The sequence below is a fragment of the Cajanus cajan genome, chromosome 3, assembly GCF_000230855.2.
Source record: "Cajanus cajan strain Asha chromosome 3, NIPB_CcT2T_4, whole genome shotgun sequence".
NCBI lineage: Eukaryota > Viridiplantae > Streptophyta > Magnoliopsida > Fabales > Fabaceae > Cajanus > Cajanus cajan.
In genome coordinates, this window is record NC_138519.1 from 64,228,723 (window position 1) to 64,252,366 (window position 23,644).

General features: G+C 35.3%; 3 protein-coding genes across 4 annotated transcripts; 2 read left to right on the forward strand and 1 right to left on the reverse strand.

Moving 5' to 3' along the window:
• Window positions 1-89: 89 nt before the first annotated feature.
• Window positions 90-5,726, forward strand: DRT111 (D111/G-patch domain-containing protein). The gene is made up of 2 exons (XM_020382767.3): window positions 90-1,062; window positions 5,179-5,726. Exons 1-2 carry the CDS (start codon window positions 250-252, stop codon window positions 5,473-5,475), a joined length of 1,110 nt encoding a protein of 369 aa, XP_020238356.2. The 5' UTR covers window positions 90-249; the 3' UTR covers window positions 5,476-5,726.
• Window positions 5,727-15,140: 9,414 nt separating this feature from the next.
• LOC109817502 (B3 domain-containing protein Os04g0386900) lies at window positions 15,141-18,444 on the reverse strand. 2 transcript variants are annotated; one of them, XM_020382763.3, is made up of 4 exons: window positions 18,312-18,444; window positions 18,179-18,226; window positions 16,590-16,747; window positions 15,141-15,643 (listed from the first exon to the last, which is right to left on the reverse strand). In XM_020382763.3, exons 2-4 carry the CDS (start codon window positions 18,204-18,206, stop codon window positions 15,323-15,325), a joined length of 507 nt encoding a protein of 168 aa, XP_020238352.1. In that variant the 5' UTR covers window positions 18,207-18,226; window positions 18,312-18,444; the 3' UTR covers window positions 15,141-15,322. The 2 variants fall into 2 exon arrangements, with proteins under 2 accessions (XP_020238352.1, XP_020238353.1); XM_020382764.3 differs by having other exon boundaries at window positions 18,179-18,234; window positions 18,312-18,387.
• Window positions 18,445-20,857: 2,413 nt separating this feature from the next.
• On the forward strand, window positions 20,858-21,412 carry LOC145956400 (uncharacterized). The gene has a single exon (XM_083071992.1). It carries the CDS (start codon window positions 20,858-20,860, stop codon window positions 21,410-21,412), a length of 555 nt encoding a protein of 184 aa, XP_082928118.1.
• Window positions 21,413-23,644: the final 2,232 nt, after the last annotated feature.

The following is a 23,644-nucleotide window of genomic DNA, read 5'->3' on the forward strand; positions in this document are numbered from 1 at the left end:
ATAATTCTCCTAAAAAAAAAGTGAATATTAAAAATAAGGGAGGATAAAAGTATAATTTAAAAATCAAAATAAAAAGGAAAAGAAAGAGAAAAAAACATTACAAGTTAATGAATGCTGAGGCGACTTCGATCGAGTAGGGTGCAACGGTGAAGCGACCCATTGTGGGTTTGAATCAACCTCAGTGAGCGGCTGTGTGTGTTGTTCTGTTGGAAGCAGCGACTCAATCCCTAATCTCTTCTGAGTTTGGAAATGTTGGGTGGGCTATACGGAGACCTTCCTCCGCCCTCGTCGGCGGAGGAAGACAACAAGCCAACTCCCAATGTCTGGTCCTCCAGCACCAAGATGGCCCCCGCCACGCTCCGCAAGCCCGCCTCCCTCTTCGCGCCCCCCCAAACCCTCCTCCGCTCCCAGCCCAAGCCCAAGCCCACCCCCTCCCCTCTCCCCAAGCCCCCCCTCCTCTCCGCCCCTCCCCCCGACGACGCCCTCCAGCCCGCCCTCGTCGGCGTCCCCTCCACCGTCCTCGAGGAGTACGACCCCGCCCGCCCCAACGACTACGACGACTACCGCCGCGACCGCAAGCGCCGGGCCCGCGAGGCCGAGATCCTGCGGGAGCTCGAGCGCCGCCGCCACGAGGAGGAGGAAGAAGAGAGGGAGAGGGAGAGGGAGAGGGAAAGGGAGAGAGATTTTGGGGATTCCAGGTTGAATGTTTCCGGTGAGGAGGCGTGGAGGAGGCGCGCCGCGATGAGTGGGGCGGTGCCGAGGTCGCCGTCGCCGCCGCCGGCGAATTCGGACGGTTTTAGCATTGGGAAGTCGGAGACGGGGGGCCTGGGCGTGGGGGCGGGGGGGCAGATGACGGCGGCGCAGAGGATGATGGCGAAGATGGGGTGGAAGGAGGGGCAGGGGTTGGGGAAGCAGGAGCAGGGGATTACCACTCCTTTGATGGCAAAGAAGACGGATAGACGAGCTGGGGTTATTGTCAATGCCAGTGATAATAGTAGCAAGAAAGTTAAGAGTGTTAGCTTCAATGGGGTGCCTACCAGGGTCTTGCTGCTTAGGAACATGGTATGTCATGTGTGTGTGTGTGTGTGTGTGTTTTGAGATGTTAAGTGCCTTAGGATGTGTTTGAGTAAGCTTCTCCAGAAACCCTGAAGAGAAAAATAGGAAGGAAAAGTGAAATTAGCTTCTCTATAAGTTGCAATTAACTTAAGTATATGCTAATTTGTAGAAATTGTCTCATATTAGTTTATCTAAAATCTTATTTTTAACTTACGCATTAGTTAGTTTCAGCTTACAAAAAAGTTTATTTCAATTTTTTTTTTCTCTACAAGTGTTTCCAGAGAAGTTTATCTAACCAGACTCTTATTTGTGTGTGCTTGTGCTTGTGCTGATTTGGTTCAACTGCTGCTATTGATCCTTAGTGACAATGTTGGAATTTACTGAATCCTGTGATTGTCAGTCAGGGTCTTGTTTTATGTGGTGATTTGAGCATGTTTTGTGGTTGTTTCTCTGCTTGATAGTTGACAATTCTGATTGCTTTGGAGGTTGCTGCCTTAGATGAACAGCTCGTGTCGTGTTAACCTTAGATTGGATGAAAAATTCATGTTTTTTGTTGCTAGTGATGTTGTAGATTTTGGTGTTTTGATTTTAAAATAGCATGGGTTAATTTGTTATTTTGCACATGGTGAGGCCTCATGATGTTTTGGCGTGATGAACAATGGATGTGTTTGGATTTAACGCAATGAGTTATGGTATGCTTATATCACTTGACTTACCAAAATGACATGTCAAACTTATACTAGGTTTTCTTTCTGCTAACCAGTCTGCTTTATCAGTACAAAATTGTGTTTCACTTGTAGTGGTTAATGAATACACCTATGGTTTGATTTTGAAGATTCATATTAAATGTCCTACCTTTGTTTATCTGGTGTTGTCTCTGAGAGTTGACATGCAATTAAGTACATTTAAAGGTAAAAAAAACATGCTTTTTGTAATGATAATGTCATCCATATAAAGAAGGTTGATGTGTTGATCAGGAAATTAACATGAGTTACGCCAAATACTTGAATAATGGTTTGAAGTGGACTAACCAAACTCAAGGGGACTGCTTTTGTCAGTACAAGGATTTATGAAGCTTGCACACTGATTTAGATTTTCCCCAAATAACAAAACTAGGAGGTTGTCCCATGTAAACTTCCTCCTATAAATTACTAGGAAGGCATTCTTTTTGTCAAGGTGATAAAGAGGTCAATGCTTGCTGGACTTGATCAGTGGCCATGGTGAGGAAGAATGGAACAGAGGCAATCTTAGAAACTGGAGAAATATGTATCTCTGTATCTGTAACCATGACCATAGAGCTGTGTGTAATACAGGGCAACTAAATGAGCCTTCAAATGGTCTTTATAATTACAGCCAAGATGGACCAACTTTGAATATAAACGTCCACTGACAATTAGCTGTTGCTGGTTACATTAGATGTTGGATCCAATGTGCTGTATGTTGAGTTGAGAGACATCTAATCTATCGTTGCTTGGTGCCAATTAGGATGAGATAATGCTTCACTTGAGGTTTTAGGAATTTGAACAGAGAACGGGCTTGAAATAAAAGTGCATTATTGTGTAAAAACTTGTCATATCTAGTGCCTCGATGCATGCTTCTTGTGCATCATATATTTTTAGTCAATGAGACGAGAGAAAGAGCAGATTCTAAACTTGAGTGGTGGAGTAAAACATAGCAGTGTAGGGTTTTTAATTTAGTATGTTAAAGACAATGTGTATCAAACAGAAGTTCATTAAGATGCAAGTGAGTAATATTTTAAAGGTGTAAACAGGGAATGATATTTATACACAAGTTGCATGGTTTATGTATCTTGGATCCATCATTCTCAGTGATTGAAGATTGATGGTAGTGCACATTATCACATATAGGTTCTAGTTGGGTGGATGAAATATATGTTGTGTAATTTGGGATCAGAGTCACTTTCAAAACACGGGGAAAATTATATTGATTGTTGTAGGGTCAAAAACGCTCTATGGTGGTGAATGTTGAGAAGTGAAGTGTGAACAAGAGTAAATAATAAGTTAATAACTAAATAAGTGTACAAGAGATGAAAAAGTAAAGGTGGATGAATAGACAACTATAGTCTTATCCCACTGGGTGAGATAGTGAATAATAAGTTATTTGAATTTTGAAGTTTGTTTACCAAAAGAAGTTTAGAAAGAATGAAATAGGAATTGTGCTTTTATGCTTCTTTATTGTCTATTGCTTTTGTAGGGCCAATTTAGCCAAAGCAATTTCATCGACGAGAGTATATACACTGCATTCCTTGAACAAGAAATTGTTTTAGTTTTAGGCTCTAGTGGTCATTTCTCTAAGCATGAAAAGAAGCTCATGTTAGTTGGTTCTCAAGAAATTATGCTCATGAATCTTAACTCATGCAATGAGTAGAAACTAATGAAAAATCCTGTTACATCAGCATCATTCTTTCTTTTAAATGTTCATTATTCAAATATAATTTTCACTGGTAACATGTTGGCAAGCATCATCCCTTTTTGTGATAGAGAAGCATGCCTCTATGACACATTCATTCCTTCTTTTGTCATTGAAGTTGATAGTGCTGTACTGATGTGTATCTTACTGCCTTTTAAATTGAGTCATCAGGAATGCCACTGTCTATGGTATATTTAGCTCGGTTAATTTTCTGATTAATCTTGATGCATCTTGGTTAATTCCTTTTTACTTCCACTGTAAACGAGTATCTTGTTTCTCAACTGTCCTGCTCTCAAAAGTATTATTATGTTAATGCAGTACGAGTGGATATGTATAATTATTTATTTTTATGATGTAATTGTAAATTGAGAATTAGGGTTTTGTAGATTGGGTCTTAGGATATGTTATTGCTGGATAGATTATGCCTTTATTTCCTATTTTGGTTACGATTATTTTAGTTTAGTCTCAGGTGTGGGTAAATACTCGTTTGAATTGTCTACAGTGAATACTTGTATTATTGTAGGAATGTTTGCTTCTTTGAACTTATTCTTGTTGTTTCATGATGCTATTGTAGAATATAAACCAATTTTTTTTTTTTTTTTAATTATGTTTTTGATATGAAACCAGGAGGGTTCCTGTCATAATATTTTGAAGTAATTGAAATTTGTCGGTATCTGTTCTATACATTCGAAATTCTGTTTCATTCTTCTGGGAAGTTTTTGCTTATGACCTTGATAAATACCTACTTTTGACTTCGTGCATGTACGGAAATGTTTGATAAAATATTTCTGGCCATGCTTCATAGTTTTTCTGTTGTAAACTTTTTGGGAACTGGGTTATAAAATATGTTGATGTGCATTATTTGCTTCCTTTTTTGCACATTACAAGTGCTAAGATTTGATCACTGAAATAACAAATCAGATTTAAGTGTTTATATTTGATCATGTTTTTATTGACATTCTTCAACAGAAGAAATTCTCTTTGAAGGGTAGAGAATAATCAGTCTGTCCAAAGAATGAAATAAATAACATGGTTCTCCAAAACCTGAATCCCACAAAAACCAAAATTAAAAACTTGTGATGCAAACATCTGTTCTGAAGTACTTTCCAATCTCAAAAATTGGAATGCTGCACATTAATCTTTTCTCGTTTAGTCAATGGTTGCTGCTTTTTACATTGAATGGTAGTTGGTGCAAATGCAATAGTTACTATTTCCATCAAGAGTCCAAGTGTTCAAAAGAGGCTGTAGATGGTTTGTTTATATCCTGAAATTGTATTTCGGCCTTGTTGGCGTAACTTCTTCAAAAACAGTTATAGAAGAAGAAAACAAGAGGATAAAATGAATTAAAAATGTGCCACAAGTTGAAATCAACGTATTCACTTCAGCTTTTGGAAAAATTATATATGAGAACTTCTATAAAAGTTATCCGCATAAGTTGACTTTAACTTATGAGAAAAGTTCAATTCATGTATCTTTTTTGTTTTCTTTTCCTATAAATGTTTATAAAAAAAGTTTATCCAAATTTCAAACAATTCATTTTAAAGTGTGCATATCTGCATACTTTGATGCCTAGCTGAATCTCTGACATGAAAAGCACAGCAGTGACTGCGTTAGTTCATCCTAAAATGGATTTATTGGTGTTGTAGCTTGATTGGTTACACATGACTGACTATATGTGTTTTCTTGTTGAAGGTGGGTCCCGGTGAGGTAGACGACGAGCTGGAAGATGAGGTAGGATCAGAATGTGCCAAGTATGGAACTGTAACCCGAGTTCTGATATTTGAGATAACAGAACCAAATTTCCCCAGTGATGAAGCAGTAAGAATCTTTGTGCAGTTTGAAAGATCCGAAGAAACAACTAAAGCGCTTATTGACCTCGATGGTCGATACTTTGGGGGTAGAGTGGTGCGTGCCTCATTTTATGATGAGGAGAAGTTTAGCAAGAATGAGTTAGCTCCAATGCCTGGAGAAATTCCTGGCTTTACCTGAAAGAACAGTGTCCATTATTTTTGTAAGTTGTCCTTAGTGAATGCCCCACAAGACTTGAGATTATAGGTTAATACTTCATTACATGTCTCGTAAGCTTAATTTTGGTCTCTGTTTGTGAAAGCAACAAAAGGTTGTTGATCAGGGAGTTATTATGATCACAAGAACATTTAACGTTTCTTTCTAGCGCTAATGTTGTCAATGTACATTCGAAGTTCCTTAATATTATGATCAGTTGGGAGATTAAGGTAAAATCCAATGAGCATACCACTTAATTATGCATATATATAATATATAATTCTTAAGGGTATTTAAATTAAAATAGTCGTTCGATACACTATGCGTCTTGGTAGGAAGTAATAAAAACACTAAAAAATACAGTTATTAGAGGTATGGTGCAAATGCTAAGTCAATGCATACCTAGTTAAAAATAGAACTAAATTAGTTATGCTAATTCAGGTTTGACATTAATATTACTATTCACTAAATTCAAAAGTCGTGGAAAATAGTTAAATTGATGGAGCATCCAAATAATTATTCTGGTGAGATATGATTCTTATTTAAGGTTTCAACGGCAGCAACTTTAAAAACAGTTATGCTTAGTGAGAAAGAAATTATGAATTAAGTTTAAATTTTTAGGCATGTTGTACTTGTTTCTCTTCATAGATGATTAAATTACATGATCACTTTTCAGTCTTTAAAAATATTTCATTTCTCATCCTTGAAAAATTAATATATATTACTTTAATCCATCGTAAGATAAATAAATTTCTTAAGGATATTTTCTTCCGATAACTCATTATACCACTGACAAATAACTTTGAACCCCTACTCTTAAGAAAATGAAATGAGGATTTTGGGTAAAGCTTCAAATCATAGTGTCTATAAAATGAAGTTATTTTAAAGGGTAATCCTAGCCACTCGAAAGGCTAAAGTCCTAAAGAATTGCAGGATTTCCACTACCCTCAACCAAGCAATCGAACGGTATGTTATATTCCATTCTATTCTTTACCTTTCCACTTAATTTCTCACTAAACTCAAAAATAATAAGAGTAGTTGTACTCGGAGTGTCCAATATAACAATTAGTGGAAGAAAATGGTCAAGTGAAGCGCTTAAACTTCAAATTAACAGCCACCAACTTAATTATATTTAATTAGGTCATTAAATTGGGTTATATATATATATATATATATATATATATATATATATATATATATATATGCGTAATGGTTTCAATAATAAGACTATTGTAATTGTATAAAGTGATAGTAATATGGAAACTAGGATAATTACAATAAGTAATATGAATATGACCATGCTCTAGTCAGATAATCATTTTTCGAAATACTTACAAAGATTTCTGAATGATGGCAGATTTCACAAAGAGTTTTGAGAGAACAAGTGTATTATTTGATTGCTTAAAACACTCGATGATTATAAACTCAGGAGAAGTCCTCCTTATATAGCTAAACTGAGACTGACTAATTTACAAGTAGGGGTAGTGACTCATTATTCTTTACAGGGGTAAGACAGGAAAAAGTGAAAGAAGTACAAAGAAAACTTCAGAAGATAAGAGATCTTCAAAAGTCTTTTAACTTCTTGTGGAGCTGGCAAGTAACTTTGTTGAATGGCAGACCAGAGGTGGCCCACTTTTGTCTTGGAGCGTTGGCAAGATAGACAACTGTCTAGATGCGTCAACAGGTAATTATTCTTGCTTTAATCAAACATATCTTCATTTCGAAGATATGGACTTGTGGATATTGAGTCTGAAGAACCTGTTTCTTCAGGTTGAGAATCATCTTGAAGTGCTCTAATTAATTGGAGTCTTGCTTCAAATTCTTCTTGAGAGGTGGCTGAGGCTAACTCGGCCATGATTTTGCTCTTCTCAGCTAGAAACTGAGAATCTTTTGTAATTTTTCTTTTTTGTTCTTGATGTAATAATGCTGGAGAATTGCTTTGAGCCCATTCTCTGATTCTTGATTTACTGATTAAATTCATGACGAACTTCTTCCACCATTTGATTTTTATACATCTTGATAATATCTTTAAAGGAATGTTGTCATAAGGTTGTCTAAAAATGTAATCCCAAGTAACGATCCAAGTAATATTCTGAGATGCAACAAAGGTAATCATCTTGTAGTTTGGTAGAAATGATGTAACTTCTTTGAAATAATCAAAATTCTCTAAGACTTCTTGAGGGAATAACTCCCTAATTGGTCCCCAGGTATAAAACCATTGGAGAAACCATTTAGGAAATTTTAATGAGATTCCTCTACGAAACCAGAAGAACCATGAATGAGTCTTGGGTTGGAGATATAGCATGCAGGTCCATGCCATGGTATAATCATAATAGGTGTAAGTTTGAGGTTGAAATTGTCTTGAAAAGGATTTGGGTTGATAAATGGGTTGTCCCCATTCTTCAGGTGTCATGATTTTGAGAATCTTGGCTTTGGAATAAATAATATTATTGTCTTTGTCTTTTGAATGAAATAATTCTATTGAGTCAGAATCAACTAAAATGAATTCATAGAAGATTCTGGGTTTTAAGAAATTTTGATGATGGGTGTCTTTTGGAAAAATGGTATTAATTAATTGCTCTCTGGATAGGTCTTTCCATTCGGGTTCTATTGGCATAATATCAATAAAGGTGTCTTTGGTGATGTAGGAATCATCATAGGATCTTGAGTTGGATGGTGTGGTTACTGGATTAGTATTGTGAGTAATATTTTTGGATAAGTTTTAAGAGATCTGTTTTGAAGAAGGTATTGAGCTTGGTTCAGGGGCATGTTCTAAGGCTGCTATTGGCCATATGTAAGGGTATTATAAAGCTCTTAGATATGGCCAAATACATAGTATTATTATTGATACTGGAATACAAGTTTGTAATGATTTCAAACTCCAAAACAAACTTAGAAAAGAAGCCGGAACAAGTAAAAGAGAAATAGGAAATTTCTGTGAACAATATGGAGTAGAACCTATTAGAGCACCCAGTGCAGTCAAGAAAAAAGCCCAGAGAAAACAGTTTGTTTCTCAAAAGTCTTACCACAAGCCTTATAATAATTACAAAAAGCCCTATAAAAAATCCTTTAAGAAAAATAAAAATTATTCAAAAAACTTAGAAAAACCCAATACTGTTACTAAGCCTAAACCTACAAAAAAAGAATATAACATGTTGGAAATGTGGGCGACCAGGCCATTTTGCCAACAAATGTAGAGTTCAACAAAAAATTAATGAATTAGAAATAGATGAATCATTAAAAAAATCTTTAATAGCAATAATGATCAATTCAGAATCAGAAGGATGCAATTCTACTTCTGATGAAGAAAGCAATACTGAAATTATTTATCAATTAGAAGAAGAAGACTCTAGCTCTAGTCAGTCTCAAGATGAAGATAGTTGTTTAGGTCCAGGACTTTGTACCTGTAATGACTAAAATTATTAACATGTTAACTGTAGATCAAACTCATTCTTTATTAGATTTAATTTCAAAATTAGAACATGGTCCAATAAGAACTGAATTCATTAATAAATTAGAAGAACTATTAAGGGTTGATGAAAAAGAACAAGAAGAAGTTAAAGAAGTAGATATAAAAGAAATATATTCAAGATTTTGTCAACCAACCCCAGTTACCATTAAAGATTTACAAGAAGAAATTAAAAATTTAAAAATAGAAATTACTAATCTAAAACAAGATAATATATCTATTAAATATAGAATATTAGAATTAGAAGGAAAAGAAAAAGTCAGAGAACAAGAAAATAAAATAGATTTAGAACAACCTTCGACTTCAGTAGAAGATGTTAATTATTTACATATGATAACAACTCATAAATGGCATTGTAATATTAAATTATTAGTTAAAAATGAAGAATTTAACTTAGTTGCATTAATAGATTCAGGAGCAGATCTTAATTGTTTACAAGAAGGTATTATTCCATCAAAATATTATGAAAAGTCTTCTGAAAAAGTTGAGTGCCAATAATTCCTATATGAAAATTAATTATAAATTATCATCCGCAAAAATTTGTAAAAATAAAATTTGCTATGAAGCCTCTTTTGTATTAGTTAAAAATATGAACATTCCTTGTATATTAGGAACACCTTTTTTATCATTACTATATCCTTTTAAGGTTACTCCAAAAGGTTTAGAAACACAAGTTATAGGTAATTCAATATGTTTTGAATTTATACACCCACCAAGATCAAGAGAATTAAACTTATTAAGAGAAAAAAGTATTATAGAAAATAAAAGAAAACAAATTAATTTTTTATGTAAAGAAATTCAATATAAAAGAATAGAAGAACAATTATTAAATAAAAATATTCAAGAGACTATTAAAAAGATTAATAATCAAATAGAACAAGAAATTTGTGAGTTAAATCCAACAACTTTTTGGCATAGAAAAAAGTATGAAGTATCATTACCATATATAGAAAATTTCGATGAAAAGAACATTAATACTAAAGCAAGACCAATACAAATGAATCCTCAATATTTAGAATATTGTAAAAAAGAAATTCAAGAATATTTAGATAAAGGATTAATTAGACCTTCTAAGTCTCCTTGGAGTTGCTCAGCTTTTTATGTCTTAAATGCCGCTGAGTTAGAAAGAGGAGCCCCAAGATTAGTTATCAATTATAAACCACTAAATAAAGTCTTAAAATGGATTAGGTATCCTTTACCTAATAAACAAGATTTAATTAAAAGAATAACTCATGCAACAATATTTTCAAAATTTGATATGAAATCTGGTTATTATCAAATAGGGGTGAAGGAAGAAGATAAGTACAAAACTGCTTTTAACGTTCCTTTTGGACATTACGAGTGGAATGTACTACCATTTGGTTTAAAAAATGCCCCTTCAGAATATCAAAATATTATGAATGATATTTTTTATTCATATATGAAATTTGCCTTAGTATATTTAGATGATGTATTAATATTTTCAAACTCTATTAATCAACACATAGAACATTTAAAAACTTTTATTAATTTAGTCAAAGAAAATGGATTAGTAGTTTCTGCCAAGAAAATTAAAATATTTTCTACAAAAATAAGATTTTTAGGATATGAAATTTATCAAGGAACTATTACTCCAATCCAAAGATCAATAGAATTTCCAGATAAGTTTCCAAATGAAATAAGAGATAAGACCCAACTTCAGAGATTTTTAGGTTGTGTCAATTATGTAGCAGACTTTATTCCCAATATTCGAGTTATTTGTGCCCCACTATATACAAGACTTAGAAAGAATCCAAAACTATGGGACCCAGAAATGACCCAAGTCATTATTAATGTTAAACAAATAGTCAAAAGATTACCCTGTTTAGGGATTCCTGACCCAGAAGCCTATCTTATTGTCGAGACAGATGCCTCAGACTTAGGATATGGGGGAATTTTAAAGCAAAAAGTTTTAGCAAAAGAACAAGTTGTCAGATATCATTCAGGTATTTGGCATCCAGCTCAGCAAAAGTATTCAACAGTCAAAAAAGAGATTTTATCAATAGTTTTATGTCTTCAAAAATTTCAAGATGATTTATTTTCAAAAAGATTTTTGATTAGAACCGATTGTAAAGCAGCACCATCAGTTTTACAAAAAGATGTTAAAAACTTAGTTTCAAAACATATTTTTGCTAGATGGCAAGCTTTATTATCCTGTTTTGATTTTGAGATTGAGCATATTAAAGGAGAGTCAAACACTTTACCCGATTATTTAACAAGAGAGTTTTTACAGGAAAATGAGCAAAAGCTCTAAAGATCAATACGGGACGCCTTTCAAGGCTCCAATCAACAATACTGTTAAATCGGCTCAGTCCGAAGCATGAAGACAGTTATCGGCATCGCCGAACTCAACAAGAAAATTACCACAGTCCTTCAATACCAAATTACCTTCAAAATCTACAACATTTTTAGAAGCCATCAATTCCCAATCTCCATTACTATTCCACAATAAATTTGACCCAATAGCAGCCTTAGAACATGCCCCTGAACCAAGCTCAATACCTTCTCCTTCAAAACAGATCTCTCAAAACTTATCCAAAAATATTACTCACAATACTAATCCAGTAACCACACCATCCAACTCAAGATCCTATGATGATTCCTACATCACCAAAGACACCTTTATTGATATTATGCCAATAGAACCCGAATGGAAAGACCTATCCAGAGAGCAATTAATCAATACCATTTTTCCAAAAGACACCCATCATCAAAATTTCTTAAAACCTAGAATCTTCTATGAATTCATTTTAGTTGATTCTGACTCAATAGAATTATTTCATTCAAAAGACAAAGACAATAATATTATTTATTCCAAAGCCAAGATTCTCAAAATCATGACACCTGAAGAATGGGGACAACCCATTTATCATCCCAAATCCTTTTCAAGACAATTTCAACCTCAAACTTACACCTATTATGATTATACCATGGCATGGACCTACATGCTATATCTCCAACCCAAGACTCATTCATGGTTCTTCTGGTTTCGCAGAGGAATCTCATTAAAATTTCCTAAATGGTTTCTCCAATGGTTTTATACCTGGGGACCAATTAGGGAGTTATTCCCTCAAGAAGTCTTAGAGAATTTTGATTATTTCAAAGAAGTTACATCATTTCTACCAAACTACAAGATGATTACCTTTGTTGCATCTCAGAATATTACTTGGATCGTTACTTGGGATTACATTTTTAGACAACCTTATGACAACATTCCTTTAAAGATATTATCAAGATGTATAAAAATCAAATGGTGGAAGAAGTTCGACATGAATTTAATCAGTAAATCAAGAATCAGAGAATGGGCTCAAAGCAATTCTCCAGCATTATTACATCAAGAACAAAAAAGAAAAATTACAAAAGATTCTCAGTTTCTAGCTGAGAAGAGCAAAATCATGGCCGAGTTAGCCTCAGCCACCTCTCAAGAAGAATTTGAAGCAAGACTCCAATTAATTAGAGCACTTCAAGATGATTCTCAACCTGAAGAAACAGGTTCTTCAGACTCAATATCCACAAGTCCATATCTTCGAAATGAAGATATGTTTGATTAAAGCAAGAATAATTACCTGCTGATGCATCTAGACAGTTGTCTATCTTGCCAACGCTCCAAGACAAAAGTGGGTCACCTCTGGTCTGCCATTCAACAAAGTTACTTGTCAGCTCCACAAGAAGTTAAAAAACTTTTGAAGATCTTTTATCTTCTGAAGTTTTCTTTGTACTTCTTTCACTTTTTCCTGTCTTACCCCTGTAAAGAATAATGAGTCACTACCTGATGGAATAACACTAAGGCTAAGAAGACCAAGAGGTGATATATTGAAGGAGGCAAGAGAAATGAGTTAGTGTTGAAAAACCATAGGAGGAGTAAGCCTACTTTTGGGCCTTAGCTCCTAAGTTTTTATAGCATTTATTTTTATTCCTATTTTTGCCCTTGTCTTTAATTTCCTATTTTACCCTTGTATTTTGGGGTATCTTAGTCATAGGATTTATTTTCTTTTGTATTTTCCATTTTACCCTTGTATTATGGGGTGTTTTAGATCATAGGTTTTTAATTTTGGGCTAAGGTATTTAATTAGGGAGCTAGACACATTTTTGGTGGTGTTTAGACCTATTTTTGGACATAGAAAGGCTTAGGCCCAAGTGGAGGGCAAATGTTGCATGGTCTTATCATGCACCTAGATGTAGCCTGTCTAAACCCAAAGATTCCATCCTTGGCCACCAAGTTGCATCTAGGGTTAATTTGGGTTTCATTTGGTGTGCATTTGGCACCCTAAATGCAACCCTAGATGCCTCTCACTCCTATAAATACCCTAGGCACCACACCTTGTAAATACTTTGGAAATTGAATATAAAGAGAGCATTTTGCCTTTATATCATCCTTAGTCACCTTGGCTATTTTCGGCCACCTCCCATCCTATCTCCACCTTGAGAGCTAAACCCTAGAAGTGGCCTTCATCTACCTTGAAGTGAACCAAACCCTAGAGTGCCCTTCTCAAGCATTTCCTCAAACACCTTCTACCCAACCTCCATTTTCGTCCATTCCATCATCATCCACCCTAAACCCTTGTGCCACCTTTGAAGAACTTGATCCTTGGAGAAGGCGTCCTATTCTTTATTGATCATCTCAAGTTCATGCAAGTAAGGATGTCATAACTACCCCTAGTTGTAAATTAGTCAGTCTCAGTTTAGCTATATAAGGAGGACTTCTCCTCAGTTTGTAATCATCGAGTGTTTTAAGCAATCAAATAATACACTTGTTCTCTCAAAACTCTTTGTGAAATCTGCCATCATTCAGAAATCTTTTTAAGTATTTCGAAAAATGATTATCTTACTAGAGCATGGTCATATTCATATTACTTATTCTAATTATCCTAGTTTCCATATTACTATCACTTTATACAATTACAATAGTCTTATTATTGAAACCATTACATAAATATAATCCACACAGTCCATCGACAAAAAAAAAATAAAATTGGATTGATATATCCTAACTGTTCCAATTGTAAATAAATTAAATAATGAATTAATAAGTTTCTAATATGATTAACTCTATCTGAAATTAATAATAAAAAATTAATTATGTATTTGATTAAAGGATAATGATCACATAATTTATATTAGTATTATTTAGGACATATATTAATCATAAGATTTATATTATATTTTTATGATTTTTTTCTTCAAAATTTTAAAATATATTAATATTTTAATAAATCATCCTGATTACTAAACTCATTCCAATTAAAGTTAAGTTGGATTACTTATAAAAAAAAAATTCGAACCTAACCCAACTTAATATAATTATCTTTCTTTAGATTAAGTCTTAAATTAGATCAAATTTGATCCAACCCAATCTATTAACACCACTTATCTCGCCCCACTATTTGGTATACTTCTTACTTTGCTTTTCAAATTAATTTTTTTTTATTATCAAATTTAGATTTATAACTTGTATGAATGCTTGCAATTCGCATGATTGAAAATTGAAAGTTTAAACATGTGCTTGGTGCTCTTTTCCGTTATTTGATAGTGATTGGGTTAGTTTATTTTGAGCTAACAAGAGCTTATAATCAAAATATTATTGAGGGGATCTTTTTAGAGATAAAGATTTTGTTCCTGAAAAATTCAAAATTCATGGTGCATAGGCACGACAATCCAATCCGTTCCCGTGGGTACCCGCCCGAATCCGCCCCGATTTGGATAGAAAAACCCGTGTTTATCGGGTTCGGGTTCGAATTTTTCCCGATTGATAAAATTGAGGGCATGGACAAGGACGGGGATGTTAATACCTGTCTCGCTTAATAATATAATTAAAAAATTATCTATATATATATAAACCAAAATTAGAAATATTTATATGTCAAAATTTGTATTATTTTACTTTTCTTTTATTTTTTTAAAATTTATTCATATTTATTTAAAAGAAGAAAAAAAAGGTAAGGGCGGGGGCGGGGGCGGGGCAGAGAAACCCAAATCTCACCGGGGACGGGGTATGTACCTAAATTTTACTCCCAGCAAGTATTGGGGCGGGAAACGTAAAACCCGCCCCGCTCCGCCCCACTGCCATGCCTAATCATGCACTAAAAAGTTGAAGGTGAACCTAACTTATTCTACTCTCCAAGAATGTCATATATCATAATCTAACACATTACACAACCAAGAGTAAATCAAGAAAATTGCATTCAGTGCCCATGAAGTACTAATGATAACATGTTTCTCTTAATAATAAAATTCAACTGGTACTTAGAAGTGGAACATAGCAGCACATAACTTTACTACTCCTAACAAGTTGCGGCACCAACTCAGAATGAAAAGGAAAATGAAATGCATTAGATGGCTAGAATACTAGCTAAGGACAATTGGCATTTCCCTAATCTGACCTCTGAGCTTTTCATTCTCAAGAAATTTGGATGGGATGTCACTTCTAAGAATTTGAACTTGAAAGATGATTTTCTTGTCACTGCTTTGAATGAGCTCAAATATGCATGCGTCTCCAACCTTCAAACAAGTATCAACAGCAAACTTTTTCCAGCCTGTGGTACCAAAAGTCTTCTGTTGCCTATTGCTTTGTCCATTATACACCAAGTCCCAGCTCTTGTCCCCATAGATGAGAATGGTAGGGACTTCATGAGAAGGAAGTTCTGACAGGATGTTACTTGATGGCCCCTATATACCAACAATGTAATATATAAAATGATTCTCCTATGTACAGGGGAAAAAAATATTGTTTTCTCCAACCTTTCAAACACCCAAGTAATATATGAAAGAGTATAAAATATTGATTGCCTACAAATATGAAATTCTTTTGGAGTAAACACTAGTTTTAGTTCTTTAATATGGAAGATGCTATTATATTGATCTTTTAAATTAAAAAATTGTCAAATAAATTTCTAAAATATTAAGTCCTTAAATTTAATTACGTACTATCATTTTGATCCCTAAATATATATATCAATATTATCACTTTACTCGCACATTTTTTTGAATTTTAAACTAATATGATTGTTAATTTACACTTTTAATAACTTATATGATAATTTCTTAATTTCAAGGACTTATATAACAATGTCTTCCAATTTTAGAGACCAATGTGGGTGTTACTCAATTGGTTTGTGTGCTTCAATTAGTCCAGAATTTCTCAAGGCATGGTAAAGAAATCGATTTTCTCTATGATACATATAAATGGACCTTTATGAAACAGCAAATGAAATCATTAAACTCCAATGTTTCGAAGGATATAATCAAGTCTGCTAAAATCAGTGGCCATGAGTATGTTTAACTAAATATAAGACCATGATAAGAGAGAGGTAATAAGTTAGACATAATGATGCATCAACAAAAACATTACAACCACATTGATACCGTGAAGGAGATATTGAATACATAAGGTCTGTCCTTTCATTTGTTTATTCTGTTTGCCTTTATAGTTGTTGTGAACAAACATGAATCTGCTAGGCACTAATCTATAATTTTAAGTTCAGCCCAACTTTTAAGAGTAGCTAGAGTGCTATTAGACCAAATTATAGCCATTTGGCTAATTTATCTTTGATGTCTTTATACTAAAAGTGAATGAAATAACATATGGGGTCTGTAAAACCAAGTACAAAATTACCATATTATAACGGGGACTGAGATTTGACCGTGAAAGAAGATGTTCATAGTGTGGTTTTCCCGAAAGTGGTTTAACCTCATCCCATTCTAAATTTGTTGTAGGATCTGGCAGCAGTGGTACTGAGACTCGATTTTCTAATGCAACTCCACCACTAGCCACTGCAAAAGGGAAAAATAAAGTTAGTGATAAATGTTTTAGGTAAAAATTATCTTGACAGATAAGAAAGATGCATGTAACATGAATAGTTTCCAGGGGCTACTACCTCTCCAACCATGATTATTCTTCGAAAAGTTTGCCGATTATAAGCAAAAACTACGATTAATTCCAGTTTGCATATTTGATATGAAACATTTGACAAAATCAGCAACCATAGAAGGAAAACAATATGAAATAGATTAATCTATCATAATAAGCTAAGTCAAGCAAACAAGTTATTAGACACAGCAAGCGATTTGGTGTTGACATGTTTTGCTTAACCAGTTATTTGAAGCACCTGCAAAGCATAATCACTGGTATAAAGTTTACTAGAGTCTGTTTGGATAAACTTCTAAAAAAAAACATTTTTGAGAGAAAAAAATAAAAAATTAAAAAAAATAAATTTTTTCATATATTAAAATTAACTTATATATAAACTAATTTATAAAAAATCTTCTATTAATTTTTCCAAAATCTTATTTTTAACTTGTATATAAACTAGTTTTAACTTTAGAAAATATTATTTCAATATTTTTTCCTATTTTTTTCTCAAAGAGTGTGAATATCATTCACTCTTTTTAGTTGAAATTTATTAAAAACTATAAAATCATAATATAAGTTCTTGATTTTCCATCCATTTCAACAATAGGTGTGTTCGAAAAAAGGTGTGAACAACATACTAACACTTTATTATTAACTAAAATTTATAAGAAATTACAAAATTAGGAGACAAAGTTCTTAAATATAAAGTATGATCTACTAAAATTTATAATTTTTAATCAATTTCAACTGATAATAGAGAGTATGTGTGTGTGTCATTAACAATTTTTTTTCCAAAATATCATATTAAATAAGTTGTTTGGCATTACTCGAGTCGACCTTACAAGCTCAAAGGCACAACTTGGTCTAAAAAAAAGATAAGGACAAAGTTTCATCTTTTGGTTTCACATACACACTAATGAATGACAACTCATGCAAAAATATACTACTTAATAGTGGAACTATATTTTTTCTTTTTGGGAGAACTTAATAGTTGAACTACTCAAAACGGTTTTGTTGGCTGACATGCACTTAGTTTTGTTTGAGTTATCAAATAAATAAAGAGAATAAAACAAAATACAAGACTGTTGTATATAAACAGAGAGCAACATTTATTTCTAAAGTGAGTTTTGTTTGATTAAATTACACTTGAGCTCACATTTTAACTAGATATATCAGGTAACACTAAGAAGCACCCACACCCAGGGAAAAAAAAAAGGTGCATTAATTACATGAATATTGCTATAAGCAGAAGATTAAGGAATGAAAAACCCCTGTAGGTGACACTATGACAGGGAGGCTCAATATTATTATTTATGATAAAAAAAATAAAAAATAAAAACTATAAAGATTACCTCTTCGACTTGATCTGCGAGAAGACATTTAGGAACAGCTACTATGACCTGAAAATCTGAAAGAAATAAAAAATGTGCATGCGAAAATGTGAAGCATTGTAGCAAAATGAAATTAGATGAAGCAGAAGCAAACCAGGTCGAGACCGGGCTCCTGAACCAGTTGAAAGTGACGTGAGAAACTTTTGGGTACCAACCCCTATCTATTTTGAATAAAAAAAATATACAATAACTATTTATACATAAAAATAAAAATAAAAAATAAAAACATTACTATTAAAATGATGGGGCTTGCAACGGTGAATCAATAAACCATGTGATTCATCCGTGGTCAAATAAAAAATAGTTACTGCTCAGTATATTTTAAATAAATTTTTATTTTAAAAATGTAAATTACATTTGAACCCTTTATATAATTATTTTAAAGACCTTTTCGATCTTTCTTCTCCAAAGAGACCCAAATAGATCCGATAAAAACAAACCAAAATAATTGGGTTTTTTTTATAAATAATATATTATTTTTAATTTTTATTTACGTAAATAACCTATCTTTCATTTTATTTATTTATATATCAATTTACTTTGTGTACTGGGGAATCGAATACCCCTTTGGCCAGTACACAACCCGAAAGGGTATTCGACCATAAGATAAGCCGAATACTCCTTATTATTGAAGTCACATTACGTTAATTTTAGTTAGATAATATAGGTCCACATCAGTCCAGATTAAGGTATGAAATTCAAGTTATTAATCTCTTAATCAAAAAGGTCCATTAGGCCCAAATAAGTCACTATAAATATAATATTGATGGGACAGAAAGAAAGGTATGATTATTTGATACTATAATATTTATTGCTTTGTACCGAGTACTGACTTGAATGTCGGAGTACCTCTACAGGTACCCTCTCCCTCGTCGGGATAAGGATTCGGGAAGCTATAACCTCAGCTTGGAAGAAGATCAAGTGCCAGAGAACACCAACGTAAGAGTGTTTCCTAGTAAGAACATTTTGGCACCCACCGTGGGGCCGATACCTACACGGTTTCAACCCCCTGAGTCAAGATGGTATCAACTAGAAGCCAGCAAGAGAATACGACTATCAGCAACTTAGGAATGCCCCGAGAGCCAGGGCAACCAAGGAATCAGACTGAGGGAGAACGGATGGAAGAATCCTACGAAGATCGTCCTCAATCGACCAACCCATCCTCGACAATAGAACAATTGAGAGCTGAGGTGATGGAGCTTAGGAGACTCCGAGAAAATGACGCTCATGAACTATCCGTACTAAGAAAAGAAAATGCCAAGCTCAGAAGTGACAATCGATCGTGGCAGCCCACTCAAGGTACTCCCATCACTAGGTTCTCTCAAGACCAAGGCGAATCCTCAGGGTGGTATAGAAAGCCTAGGCTCTCTAACCAGCCCACCGCAGCCGCAACAATCACATTAGATCAACAAAGATGACAAGGAAGAACACATTTTGCCCCAAAATAATAAACACCCGCCTAGCAAATAACTAGAAAAGTCTGGCTTTAGATCGGTACAACGAAATAACTAACCCGGATGAACACCTCGACACCTTCATCACCCAAGTCGGCTTGTACACCGAGGAAGACACTATATGGTGTAAAGTATTCCCTACGTCTTTGAAAGGACCTGCATTAAGTTGGTTCACCAAACTCCCCCAGGGTCGATTGACTCCTTCATAACTCTATCGACACGCTTCAGCATCCAATTCACCACAAGTCGACCACACAGGCTCACCTCCATAGCCTTGATCAACATTCGCCAAGAAAAGAAAGAACCTTTAAGGGCTTTCATGGAATGATTCGGGAAGACAACACTAGCCATCTAAGACTTGGACCCAGTAGTAGCCATGCACCATCTTACCACGACACTACGACCCGGACCTTTTGTGAACAATATATGTAAAAAGCCACCACTCGATCTGGATGACCTACGACAAAAAGCCACTAAGTACATGCAGATGGAGGAATTGACCGAATTCTGAAATCATACACGACTTGAGCAAGTTCATGGCAGAAATGAGGTAGAAAAAGAATGCCCTGGTAAAGTCTACATGAATGATGCGGGAGACCGAGAAAAGGTAACGCGGGGGCCGAGATATACACCCTACACCCCATTCAACGCCAGCTGAACCAAGGTTCTGGAGCAGGCTCTAGCCATAGAAATCTTAACGATGCCACGATGCACCATGACTCCTTCTAGAGCAAATTGGACAAAGACTTGTCAATTCCACCGGAATAGAAGGCACACCACCAAAGAGTGCACAACTCTCCAGGATTGAATCAAAGACCTTGTGAAAACAGGTCATCTCCAAAGTTTTGTGCAAGTCCCAAGCAAACATAAGCGAGACAGCCAACCGACGCCGTGAGCTCAAAAGTGGGATAGGCAAGAGAGGCGACCCATAAATTACAGGCAGAGAGAACGAAGTAAGTCTCACGAGCGCCAAGACAACCATCGCCTCAACAATCCTCCAAGAAGAATAATCAACACCACAGTTGGAGGATTTGCGGGGGGAGGAGGAACATCCTCAGCCCAAAAAAGACACTTACGGGCGGTTAGATTGATAAACGTGGTGTCTAGGAGGGACCTGGTGTCCATGCCACCCATTACCTTTACCGACTTAGATTTTCAAGGAATTGATCCAGTGTAAGACGACCCCATGGTAATAAGTGTCGAGATCAACAATTGCTTGGTAAGGAAAACATTGATTGATCAGGGGAGTTTAGCTGATATCTTATACTGGAAACTTAATATTCCCAAACAGGAGTTAACACCTTATCACGAACCCTTGGTTGGATTCTCGGGAGAAAGGGTAGACACCAAAGGAACCATTGACTTGCACACCTACTTCGAGTTAGGACGAGAAGGACGACGTGTTAAAATAAGATATGTTGTCATACACGCCAACACCTCCTATAACATCCTATTGGGGCGACCTTCATTGAACAAGTTATGCCCAATCGTTTCAACCCCACATCTGGCCATGAAGTTCCCGTCAGAGTCTGGTGAAGTCATCACACTTCATGTTGATCAAAAAAATGCAAGAGAATGTTACTTCATAAGTCTAAGGTTGCAACCACTGCCCAAACTGTCAAATGATATTAATACCATTGGCATGCCCAATCATGCGAAGGATAGTGAGGGTCTAGAGTTTGACCCCCGATCAGAAGACAACCACAGAGTCAAACCAGTCGAGATGATGATACCATTTTAGCTTGGAACAAATGAAGAGCAAGTCACGTATCTAGGATCTCAGCTAACAATAATCGAGCGCGATGTCTTACAGAGGGTTCTAGACCAAAATGCTGACCTTTTCGCATGGGCCGTAGCAGACCCTAACTTCCATTGTCATCGACTCTCTATATGTCAAGATGCTAGACCCGTAGCCCAGAAGAAACGAAAAGCAGGAGGAGAGCGAGCTCAAGCCATCAAGGAAGAAACGACGAAGCTACTAGAAGCAGGATTCATCCGAGAAGTCCAATACACCACTTGGTTAGCCAATGTGTGTAAACACCCAATTTCATCTAGACCAACAAAAGCAATGAAATGGACGTCTATCATCAAAGAAATGGAGCTCCCAAGCATGGAAATAATAGGACATGACATCAGAAGGCCTAAAGCCCAAATAAGTTGGTTTTAGTAGCCCGGAACGGGCTGTTCCAAAACTGGAATGGGCCGTTCCAAGTTATGAAAAAGGCCTAAAAACTCTTGTTCGGAACGGTCGTTCCAGCCTAGCCAATTATGTGTTAATCTTATCTCTAGAATGGGCCGTTCTAGTTTCAGAACGGGCCATTCTAGTTACAAAATTAACACAGAACTGTCGGATCTAGAACAGGCCGTTCCAATTTTGGAACGGGCCGTTCTGGAAACTTTTTGATGTCTATAAATAGATAGCTAGGGCACAGTTCTGAGGGTCACAAAATTTTGTCCAAAACTCCTTAAAGCTCAAAATTTCTCTCTCTTTCTCTCCTATTGTATTTGTTGAGTTTTGTGAGGCTTATTGTAGTGTGAAAGATTGCCGCAAAGCACCTAAAAATCTCCATATTTGAAGATTCAATAGAGCTCGTTCAAGAGGTATTTCAGTCAATCTTCTTCTCTCCCTTTTATTTCTTATCTTTTGTAAACATTGTTATAATAAAAGCAATCATGTAGAAAATTTAGGATTAATTGTATAATTTAAATTTCAAACATGTAAATAGTTATCAATAAAAGGGGATTAAATATTTATATTATTATTATTTATAATGTTAAATTCATCATAGGGTACCGATTGAGGACGCTATAGGGGTGCTTAATACCTTCCTTACACGTAACCGACCCCCGAACCCAGTTCTTGTTATCAAGGCCATTATTGGATTTTTAAAAACCTTTTCTTTTTCCAATGTTTTGAGTAAAACATTGGTGGCGACTCCATGAACTCATTTTTCAAAACCATTAATTAAGGATTAGTCCGGTGTCCAGGCATTCCTTAATTGATGAGATCTTTAAAAGGATGTCTCAACCATAGGTCGCGAGATCGAAAATTTTCGAGTTGCGACAATGTGGTTATGGTGAAAAAGCCAAATGGAAAGTGGTGAATGTGTACAAACTATATCAATCTAAACAAAGCCTGCCCAAAGGATGTCTACCCTTTACCACACATAGATGCCCTCGTAGATGGAGCAGCATGGCACCACATCCTCAGTTTTTTGTAGAGCCGTCAAAATGGGTCGTGGCCCGTGGGCCAACCCGGCCCACCTTGCCCACCTTGAAAATGGGCCGGGCCGGGTCAAAATAAATAGCAATTTTATGTTAAGTGGGTAAATTCAAACTTGGCCTACTTTTACCCGGCCCACTTGGGCTGAACCCGTGGTGGGCCGGGCAGCCCACCAGCCCACTTATTTTTTTTATTGAAACAGAGCAGCCAACCCAGCCCAATAGACAAGTCAACAGACAATCACTAAAGTTCAAATTGTAAAATAAAAACAGTCAAAAAATCAAAACCCTATTCTAGCAAGGAAACGGGAGTACGGGACCACGCCGCAATGCTTCACGAAGGCTCTGTTTCACACTTTCACTGCTTCAGTTTCACACACTAAGGGAGTACGGGACCACGCGCAGTGCTTCACGAAGACTCTGTTTCACACTTTCACTGCTTCAGTTTCACTAAGGTTCCGCTTCACACGAAGGTGCCCCTCTACATACAGTATAATGCTCATCTTTATTTATCTTTTGTGAAGAGATTATGGGACCTTACGCTAACTTCAATTGAAAATTGCAAGGTCTAGTGAGCATACCAAGATTAAAAAAGATGGAAAGAGACATGTGGGAACGGATACAATGATTTTGATTCATTATTAGGGAGTTGAATTTATAATAAATATATAAGGGAGGTGAAGTGACAGGGAAAAAAGAAGGAGAAATTCATAAACGCAGATACTGGAGTAAGTTCAATTCACGTGTTATT

What these genes read in the sequence shown, in the direction of transcription:
- DRT111 (XM_020382767.3), top strand. Translation starts at nt 250, where the DNA reads ATGTTGGGTGGGCTATACGGAGACCTTCCTCCGCCCTCGTCGGCGGAG. An exon ending in TCTTGCTGCTTAGGAACATG is followed by an intron (nt 1,063 to 5,178) that starts GTATGTCATGTG and finishes TTCTTGTTGAAG; the next exon opens with GTGGGTCCCGGTGAGGTAGA.
- LOC145956400 (XM_083071992.1), top strand. Translation starts at nt 20,858, where the DNA reads ATGGTAATAAGTGTCGAGATCAACAATTGCTTGGTAAGGAAAACATTG.
- LOC109817502 (XM_020382763.3), bottom strand. Translation starts at nt 18,206, where the DNA reads ATGTCTTCTCGCAGATCAAGTCGAAGAG. An exon ending in TCGCAGATCAAGTCGAAGAG is followed by an intron (nt 16,748 to 18,178) that starts GTAATCTTTATA and finishes TCCCTTTTGCAG; the next exon opens with TGGCTAGTGGTGGAGTTGCA. An exon ending in TCAGTCCCCGTTATAATATG is followed by an intron (nt 15,644 to 16,589) that starts GTAATTTTGTAC and finishes GTTGGTATATAG; the next exon opens with GGGCCATCAAGTAACATCCT.